Below are 10346 nucleotides of genomic sequence, written 5' to 3'. Positions count from 1 at the left end.
GGAGTTGACCTGTATAGTAAGCTGTTGCCGGTGTTGTGCCAAAAAGTGATTGTCTGCCAAAAACTGATTTCCGGTATTTGCCAAAAAGCGATTGCTCATATTTAAAGTGGTATAAGTAACTTGTTGGGCTATAATATGTTAAACATATGTCAAATGCATCCCTTATGGATGACATAAAGTCATCTTGAGCCACAAACAACATTCGTGTAGCAAGATACAAGCCGCAATCAGTTTTTGGCAGCGACTTTTATATAACCTTTATTTATGCAGTAAAAAAAAATCTCATTAACATTAAAAATGTATTTTGTAAGAGTAAGTTGCCCAACAGGACAGCAGAAATGGCAGCAAATATTACAATAGTTCTGTAAAAATATTTTAAGTGGGGATAAAGGACCGGATTGGTTATAATGTAAGTACAAGTTGTAAAGATACTTAAAAAACAGATAATTTTTTAATTCTTTATTTAACCCCTTTGTATCCCCTGTTCACCGAAGTCTATTTACGAACATACGTAAAGATATTACACATAAAAAATACACAGAAACACTGGAAATCAGTTTTTGGCAGACAATCACTTTTTGGCACAACACCGGCCAAAGTTTCAAAAGGGTCCAGTTTGCAAGAAATCACAGAGCCTGTCTTCCTCTTCAGGTTATCCAGTCTGCTGGTGTCTCCAGCTCAGATGCTGCTTCCCCCTGCAGAACACAGCAAAGTACAATGTGCTCACTACAACTGAGTGATAGAAAACCTTGAGCACACATTGAAGGATTTCAGTTTCATGGGAAAAAGAGGCTGCTCATCCACTTTTTTTTCACAGCCTCTGTGTCAGTCTTCAAATTCATCCTCTTGTCGTCAGGTACTCATCCACCACATCAACATCTTGACCCGTGTTTGTCGTGGGACATGTCTCTTTGTTCTGAAGTCAAACACCATCGCTCTGTTCCATTTCACATTTAGAAATGGTAAATGGCCTGCATTTGTATAGCACTTTTCTAGTCCCTAAGGACCCCAAAGCGCTTCACACTACATTCAGTCATTCACACACACACACTGGTGATGGCAAGCTACATTGTAGCCACAGCTGCCCTGGGGCACACTGACAGAGGCAAGGCTGCCGGACACTGGCGCCACCGGGCCCTTTGACCACCAGTAGGCAAACATGGGGTTACGGTATTATCTTGCCCAAGGATATTTGGCATGCAGCCAGGAGACAGCCTGGGATCGAACCACCAACCTTCTGATTAGTGGCTGACCTGCTCTGCCACCTGAGCTACAGCCACCCCGGATTTGAAGCAGATGATTCCTCCCAGAACTCTCAACAAAATCATCAACTTGTGCTCTGTACTCTTTTTCCTGCTCATCGCTAATAGATCCATCCACTCCACAATCAGTCAGAGTATTTCTGTAGGTGGCATGTACTGCCCATCAATAAAACAGACAGTCTCACATACTGCAGCCTACCTGTCAGGTAGTCAGTAATCCATGAGATTGTGGACATGTTTCATCTCTGTCAGTCGCAGCTCCTGGCTTTTGTTACATGAACTCGAGAAATTAAAGATGGTGATCCTCACCTTGCAGTCATTACTATCTAGATGGAAGAAAATATAAAAGTGGGAGTGGTGTGACGACTTGTTTCACTCATGAGTTTAATCTAAAGCAGATATTTTAGACTATGTTTACTGACTTTCAGTAGACTGCGTGGTTTAAATGGCCTCAGCAAGTGGAAGAAGTTGGTGAAGTTGTCTGGAGATGGATCTGATTGGTGATAATAACCTGCAGACTTGACATCTGAACAAACGCCACCGGGGGGATGTAGCTGAGAGCCAGAGGAGGGAAAAGTAACATTGTTTTTTCAATGAAGCTGAAACTATTTTGTTCCAAAGCTTACAACTTCCTCAAAAATGAAAAACTCCAGATCTAAGTCATACTTGCAGTCTCGTGACTTATTCTAAAATCTCACTGATCTGGTTTTGATTTTGAAACATTATCTTACTCTTTCTTTTCTTACAAAATCATTAAATTTAAAATACAAAAAAGAAAAAATATGAAGCCAAATTACTGTCGCAGATCCTCCCTGAGGCCATATTGCGTTTCTAACAGTTTTTTTTAGCTGTGAGATCTCGTTTAAAGACTTCCGGTGTTAACAGCTGAATGAGCGCACTTTGGATTTGGTAAGTTAAATTATTGCAGACACTGCAGCTGTATCAGCATGAACACATTTGCAGTAACAAATCATAGTTATCAGCTGCATCGACTCTTTCCAAAGCTCATCCAGTGTATCTTTTTTATATTTTCACAATGAAATGCAATCACATCCTAAAAAGGCTCTGTTTTAAAAACTCTTTTTAAAACCGACCAGCTTCTCAGCATCGATCCACTCTGTTGCCTGGATAAAATAAGGTGCAGCAACATCATACACTAAAAGATCTCTTTTCAAGCCCAGAGTCTCATTAGGCTGAAATTATAATGAACAGTCTACCACCTGTTTTTCAGTTCAAAGACGAGTACCGTCTCATTTGTATTGGCGATATCATCAAAGACCCTTTGCTGCTTGTGATCGCAGAGATTAAGCTGCTTCACTGTGACTGCATGCTCTAAGGCATCAATCCTCAAAAAATCTCTAATCTTTGCTGTAGTGTGCTCGATATTAGTCCATTTTGATGCTCTGTGCAAACATCGTAAAGCAGTCTGCAGACTGACGGAGGTTAAAAGGTGTTCTTTGTTCTTTGTTTCTTTGCATTTACTTGACTTGTTTGTGGTCTAATCAGCTGTTTGTTTCTTATACTCACTGTTTTGGGTGCTGATTATATTTATATTTGATGGCCTTAAAGCTGCGATTATCACCGTAGAACTCAGAGATGCTTTGTTTCTTTCCCGAGAGATTATCACAACAATGTTTTGCGTTTCCCATTCATTCAGTTCATGTGTTGGCTGAGGCCGCTACGTCACACAGCAGTGACACAACTCTCTCCTAACGATGTTTTTTCCCCCAGGAGGAACAATACAGCGTTTGTCTTCAGGATAATCCTTTTCACCTGGATTATCGCGGCGCTGAGACAAGCAAGTTAAGGCATTTTGTGCTCAGAGCAAAGAACAACTGGCCACATTTCATCCAAGTAGCATTTTGTATAACAGTCATTGTACAATCCCACCTAATGATGGCAGTGAGGTTTAACTGAAAACATTTCTTATTTTTATTTAGTACTAATGTCCAAAAAGGAAAAAAATAGTGTTAAAGTGCAGATAGCAGTGAGTTTATCTCATTTATTTCATTTCTGGGTCAAAATTACCTGTTTGTTTTCCCCACATACTGACTACTGACTGCAGTCCTGGGATGAGACTACGTAACTACACCATATAGTTCAGTAGCTTGTAGAATCACCTTTAGCAGCAAGTAATTGTTCTCTGTGCGACATTATCAGTTTTTCACACTGTTGTGGAGGAATTTTACGCCACTCTTCTTTACAACGTTGCTTCAGTTCATTGAGGTTTGTGGGCAGCTCTCTAAAGGTCCTGCCACAAAAATTTCACTCAGGTCAAGGTCTGGACTTTGACTGGACCACTACAACATCTTTTTTTCAGCCATTCTGTTGTAGATTTGCTGCTGGGCTTCAGATTATTATACTGTTGCATGACCCAGTTTTGGACAAGGTTTAGCTTTTGAACAGATGGCCTCACATTTGACTGTAGAACACTTTGATATACAGAGAAGTTCATGGTCAACTCAGTGATGAAAGCTGCCCAAGTCCTGTGACTGCAAAACAGCCAAAATCAGCACCCCTCCACCGCTGTGCTACACGGTTAGTATGAGGTGTTTGAGATGATATACGGGACAGCATTCCAGGAGTTTTATGGTTTGTTCAGAGGACACTGAACTAAACTGTGCTACCATGTTCTTTTTACTGCTTCCAAACGGTCTTATACTGCCATGAACTTTAACATTTAACATGCTAACTGAGGCACACAGTCTGACCTTGGGGTCCACTCCTGGGAAAATTGTGGCATTGTGTTAACACATCTCAATGCTCCACACTTGCAAACTGCCAAAACCTTTAACAGAGATGCTCACAGATTACTGATGATCATTTAGAGTTCATTTGATTAGCAGCACCTAGCTTCTACTTACCCTATGTATACTTGAAATTACAAATATATATATATATATATATATATATATATATATACATAATTAAAATAGTGAAAGTGTAGTAAATAAACGTTTTGGCACTAATACGGACTGCACTTGGGATAAAAGCTGCAGTTTAGATGAGAAAGGTGTTTGTCTTTATTTCACACAATGTGCAAAACCAGTGTTATGTGGATCAAAGTTCCTACTCTTGATATTTCTTCATAATGGGTAGTTGACCTACATGTTGCATGAGTGCTAAAATAAACTGTCTGTGACTCAGCATAATTTTATCTTAACACATAAATCAGAACAGTTAAAAATAGAAAGAAAAAGAAATCCAACACACAAGCGCAACTCTCTTGCCAAGCATCACTTTTTGCAGTGCATATTCTCTGCAATAAATCCAGGTTGAGAGGTGTAGCCATTGGGTCACCCAAAAGAGGATATTGGCACAATGGGATACTTGTTCCCCATGTGACATGATTGGCTGGGACAAAGCTTTACAGCGCTGATTGCGTAGATTGAGGAGGCCCAGATGAATAAATACCTCAAATCCAGTGGGAGATCAGAGGCTTCCAGTTACTAAACCAGTGACCACAGGCTTTTCTTACAGTTTGCTTTTTGTTTTATATTCAACAGCAAAAAGGAACCATGGTCAGCCGGTCAGTTTCTAATGAATTCAATTGTATCTCATATTTCTTATTACATTGAATGACAACCAGGGTAGTATTTTTTTTTTTAGTAAATGAACTAAAGAGATTTGTTAGGTGAAAACTGTGATGTTTGTTTCAGTACTTTTTGGAAATTAATGCAATTAATTATTTCGACTTTTGGTAGAGAAATCTTTAACCTAATCCTGTGGTGTTTTTCACAGGATTAGGTAGTCAGGAGCAGGTTGGGTTTCTGACCAAAAACGAGTCATCAGAAATCCTAAAATTACTTAAAGCTGAAAGATATATAATTTTAACCTGCTGAAAACCCATCGGCAATAATTTCTTTGGCAGTGTTTCTTGATGTCTTTGCTCTTTTGTTTTTCTTTTTTTTTTGCTAACAGATTTGAACACCCAGCTGGTGGCTACAGGAAGCTTTTTGAGACATGTGAAGAGCTGTCTGAGACTCTTCCCACAACAGTCACAGGTTTGTTTACATCTTTCAGACAGAAATAGACTAGACACGAAAATAACTCTTTTGACATTTGCATATCGACTGCACTTTTCTGGAAATTTATACTTTCTAGTTTATAACTCAGCACACTGAAAACTTTCTGTGATCCACGTTCATTCTGCAGGCCGGATTCCTTCGTTTCTGAAGGGAAGCCTTCTCCGTCTGGGACCCGGGCTTTTTGAGGTCGGAGATGAACCCTTCTATCACCTCTTCGATGGCCAGGCCCTCATGCACAAATTTGACTTCAAGAATGGCCAGGTCACCTACTTCCGGAAGTAAGGCGGTCATTTATCAGTGTCACATATTGCATTTGAACTGCAGCTGAGTAGCCGGTGCTGTGTGATTTCGTGTGAAACATCATATGTTGCCATAAGACTGGATGGTGTCATGGATTACCTAACACAGTCGAGCCAGTTTGCTCATGTTGAGTCCTGACATGAGATTTTGACTCATAGATACCAAACACATTTGCATGAAACACTCCTGCAAACACGATTGTTTCGTTTAGCACATTCCCGTCCACTTGCTGCATGTATGGGAAGTCTGAGGGGTAGTCAATGACCCATAAAGTGGATTTTGCATTTTCTCTCTTTCCTCCATTTAGGTTTATCAGGACAGATGCTTATGTGCGAGCCATTACAGAGAAGCGTGTGGTCATTACTGAGTTTGGTACATTCGCATATCCTGATCCCTGCAAGAATATCTTCTCCAGGTTGGTTCCACATGCACACATTTGAGAGCAAATTAGAAATGTCTCAATGTCTTTGCAAATATTTGCAGTATTTTACCTCCAAGTTCCCTTTTTTTTTGTTACAATCCTGTATAGACTGCAGTCTTTTCCTGTTTTTTCTTCGGCTGCAGGTTTTTCACTTACTTCCAAGGTGTTGAGGTCACAGACAACTGCTTGGTGAATGTCTACCCTATTGGTGAGGATTATTATGCTGCAACAGAAACCAACTACATCACTAAAGTCAACACAGATACGCTGGAGACTCTGAAGAAGGTACATCAATAAAGTACATTGAATCTGAGACGAGAGCGAGCAATCTTTTCACCTTTACAGCTTTCGCCTTTATTTTCTGTGCAGGTCGATATGTGCAGCTATGTCAATATTAATGGAGTGACTGCCCACCCTCATATTGAGAGGGACGGTACTGTGTATAACATTGGAAACTGCATGGGGAAAGGAGCATCACTGGCCTACAATATTGTCAGGATCCCACCCACGCAGAAAGGTTTAGATAAACCCCGCATGCAACAATAACACAAACACTTGGTTTTTCATTAAATTCAGTTCATTTTGTACAAAAAATAAGATGGAATTTAAAAAGATGGTTATTTTCCAAATAACATGAATAAGTAAATGTACTTATGATGCTTAATCTACTCTACAATGGCTATTTCTACCTTTTATTAAAAAAAAAAAAAAATATATATATATATATGTATATATATATATATATATATATATATATATATATATATATATATATACCCACGGATTAAAATACAACAGTGTGAGTACCCCAGACATAGAAAGTAAGGTTAAAGTGCAAAAATATAAATTATGAAAAAGGTTGTATTTTCTGTCAGTGTAAACATCATATAGATTTTATGAAGTGTTGGACCAAGCAGAGACTTCGAAACAGTGAGTGATCCCTTTAAAACACCACAACTTTTTCTTTTGTAGATAAATCTGATCCGATCGACAAGTCCAAGGTGGTGGTGCAGTTCCCCAGCTATCAGAGATTCAAGCCTTCCTACGTGCACAGGTGTGTCCACATGTCTGTGAGTCTGTGTGCGTGATTCAGTGTTATTTTTGTCCTGCCTCACACTCTGAGATGGGTGCACTTCCCTGAGCCTGGCTCTGTCGGAGATTTCTTCCTCTTAAAAAATGTTTTTCCTTCCCACTGTCGCCCAAGTGATTGCTCACAGGGGGTCTACTGATTGTTTTCTCTGTATTATTGAAGGGTCTCTACCTTACAATATAAAATACCTTATGGCAACTGTTGTTGTCATTTGGAGCTATGTAAGTAAAACTGAACTGAATTGAACTGAATTTAGTTGATGGGTTTTTATTGTTTTGTGTTTTTATCTACTTCAGTTTCGGCAAGACAGACAACTACTTTGTCTTTGTGGAGACTCCTGTGAAAATCAACCTGCTGAAGTTCCTGAGTGCCTGGAGTATCCGTGGCTGCAACTACATGGACTGCTTCGAATCCAATGAGAGCCAAGGAGTAAGGAGCCAAACGAATATCTTTAAATCCACAAAAAACCCACACTGGTGTTTTTGGCTGCTCTTCTTCTATAATCTCATCTGAAGCTCTGATGTTCTCTTGTAGACCCTGTTCCACATTGCCAAGAAAGACCCAGGAGAGTACATCGATCTCAAGTTTAAAGGAGCACCTATTGGCATGTTTCATCATATTAATACCTTCGAGGACCAGGGGTTCATTGTTGTTGACCTTTGTGCTTGGAAAGGGTAACTGAAGCATTCGACCGACCGCATTTGTTTGATCCAGCAAGATTAATGCTGATGAACATTTTTGTGTTGCAGCTTTGAGTTTGTTTACAACTACCTCTGGTTGGCCAACCTGAGGGCTAACTGGGACGAGGTGAAGAAGGCAGCCATGCTCGCCCCCCAGCCGGAGGTGCGCAGATACGTCATTCCCCTGGATGTCCACAAGGTGAGCACCTTTCTCTTTCATCAGACTGATAAAATCTTCTACAAACAAATGCAAGGTTTGGTTGTTCTGACCATGATCTGGATTTGATGTAGGAGGAGCAGGGGAAGAATCTGGTGAGCCTGCCGTACACCACAGCTACAGCCACCATGTACGCTGATGGGTCGACTTGGCTTGAGCCTGAGGTGCTGTTCTCCAGTCCTCACCAAGGTGACAATGCAGCTATTTTTCAAGAAGATATTTTTAGACTTTACTGAATGATTGAGTTGTGCATTGGTTTGCACTGTTGCCTCACAGCAAGAAGGTGCTGGGTTTGATTCTAGTGTGGGGCCTTTCTGTGTGGACTATGAGTACAAACATCCAAAAAGCATATGTAACACACCCCAAGCAAGAGGGCGGCTGACAGATTATGTCTGGTTCTGAAAAAAACAGATAAATTATGAGATGGACGACAGGTAGTGTGTTTCCTCTCTCGCTTCTGCCAGATCTTTATTTAAACACATTCATGTGTTCACAACAGGTTGCAAAAACTTCTTAACATCTCTGTCTCACATTCCCAAAGCCCAAAATCAGAATAAACTAAAATAGTATAATAATAGTATAAACAAAAATCTAAACAGTCATCTCTGTTGTTTGTTACTAAGAGCTATAAATCACACTTTTTTTCACACATCGTTTGATAAAGCAAACATTCCAGTATTGTACCATATACTAATGGCGTATCTGTGTAGTGGAAATCTCCACATCAACATTGCAGAGCGATCAGAATTATTATAGGTTATTACACTAACTTTAGACAATAACAGTGACAACATATCAAACTGTCTCTGCGAACACATTAACTCAAATATACAGGAGCCGTGGTGTACTTTTGTTACAAGAGGGTGCCTTAAGTTTAGAAAACAACAAAGCTAACAGCTACTCTAGGATGTGGCGAGCTAAGCTAGCTCCTACTCTCGATCGTAACACATTTCAATGAGCAAAACAGACGAATACAGATCCCAGCAAAACAAACTGCTGGTCAGGTTTTACCCTTATTTGGCATGTAAATTATGTGGACCACATGTGTGGCCTTATTACTTACTAACCTGAAAAAAACAGATAAATTATGAGATGGACGACAGGTAGTGTGTTTCCTCTCTCGCTTCTGCCAGATCTGAAGACGAGCAGTAGCGTCACACTAAACCATCTCACTGGGGCGGAAGTGCCCCCTTGTGGCGTAACTAGGGATCACACCACATGTTGGATCTCCAACAAAAATCACAAGATTAAGGCCCTTCCTTAACAAAACTACACCTAAAAGCTTATACAATGTACAAAAATTAAATCACATAATGTGACCACACATTACAGTGTGTCACACATACACAGGGTTAACTGGTGACTGACTGTAGGTGTGAAGGTTAGCATATCTGTTCAGGGTGTAGCCTTCCTCTTGCTCTATGACAGCTCCACCCTCAATCGCAACCCTAAATAGGATAAGTGGACAAAAAGGGATGAATGGCTACTGAGTGATCTTTTGTTATTCTTTGGTTTTGTAGCTTTTGAGTTTCCTCAGATTAACTACAATAGGTATGGCGGCAAGAATTACACATACGCCTATGCCCTGGGTCTCAACCACTTCATACCAGACAGGGTAAGAGACTAGAGCAGCAGATTTCAGACTGTGAGTGTAGAAAAAAAATTTTTTTTGGTTGATTTTTTTTCTTTTGATTTCTGTGTAGATCTGCAAGTTGAACGTGAAGACCAAGGAGACCTGGGTATGGCAGGAGCCCGACTCCTACCCCTCAGAGCCGTTGTTTGTACAGACTCCTGATGCTGTCGATGAGGATGACGGTAAGTCTACAGCAGTTAAAGTATAATGTTCCATGCAGTGTGTTTTAACAATTACTTGTATTGTAAGAAGTAATTTTTAAGCAAGGCTGGTGTTTGCTGTCCCCACAGGTGTGCTGCTTACCATTGTTGCAGCTCCCGGTGCCCAGAGACCAGCGTACCTCCTCATCCTCAACGCCAAGGATCTTTCTGAGGTTGCCAGGGCAGAGGTGGAGTGCACTATTCCCGTCACCTTTCATGGGATGTACAAACCCTAATGATTCGTGACTCTGCATATTTCTCTGTGACCAGCTGCCACTCATTATTAGAACAATGGCACAAACTGATCATTGTGTCGAGCTGTTTTTGAGAAAGTGATTGCATGTCCTCCTTTGCAGGCAGCGTAGGCTGCTGGATGCCTTCTGAGCCATGATAATAAATCTCAACTAAAATGTCTAAGCTTGAACTGTCAGTACTGGTAAAGAAAAAAAGGATCTGTTCACATGATTTTTCATATAAATGGGTCATGGATGCAAAAATAAATGCGTAACTATCAA

The 10346-nt window shown here is 40.4% G+C and overlaps 1 protein-coding gene across 1 annotated transcript; it reads left to right on the top strand.

The window, feature by feature from the left end:
* Positions 1–4658: 4658 nt before the first annotated feature.
* On the top strand, positions 4659–10346 carry rpe65a (retinoid isomerohydrolase RPE65 a). Its single transcript, XM_085439274.1, has 14 exons — positions 4659–4791; positions 5184–5266; positions 5418–5568; positions 5898–6005; positions 6155–6296; positions 6381–6528; positions 6984–7065; positions 7398–7530; positions 7636–7775; positions 7851–7980; positions 8073–8187; positions 9519–9613; positions 9702–9813; positions 9922–10346. The coding sequence occupies exons 1-14, from the start codon at positions 4781–4783 to the stop codon at positions 10065–10067; spliced, it is 1596 nt and encodes a 531-aa protein (XP_085295400.1). The 5' UTR covers positions 4659–4780; the 3' UTR covers positions 10068–10346.

The sequence above is a fragment of the Copadichromis virginalis genome, linkage group LG18, assembly GCF_057382275.1.
Source record: "Copadichromis virginalis isolate Kocher_CV1m ecotype Utaka linkage group LG18, C_Virginalis_male_GT1.1, whole genome shotgun sequence".
NCBI lineage: Eukaryota > Metazoa > Chordata > Actinopteri > Cichliformes > Cichlidae > Copadichromis > Copadichromis virginalis.
Note: the sequence above shows the minus strand (reverse complement) of the source record. Positions and strands in the feature narration are given on the sequence as shown.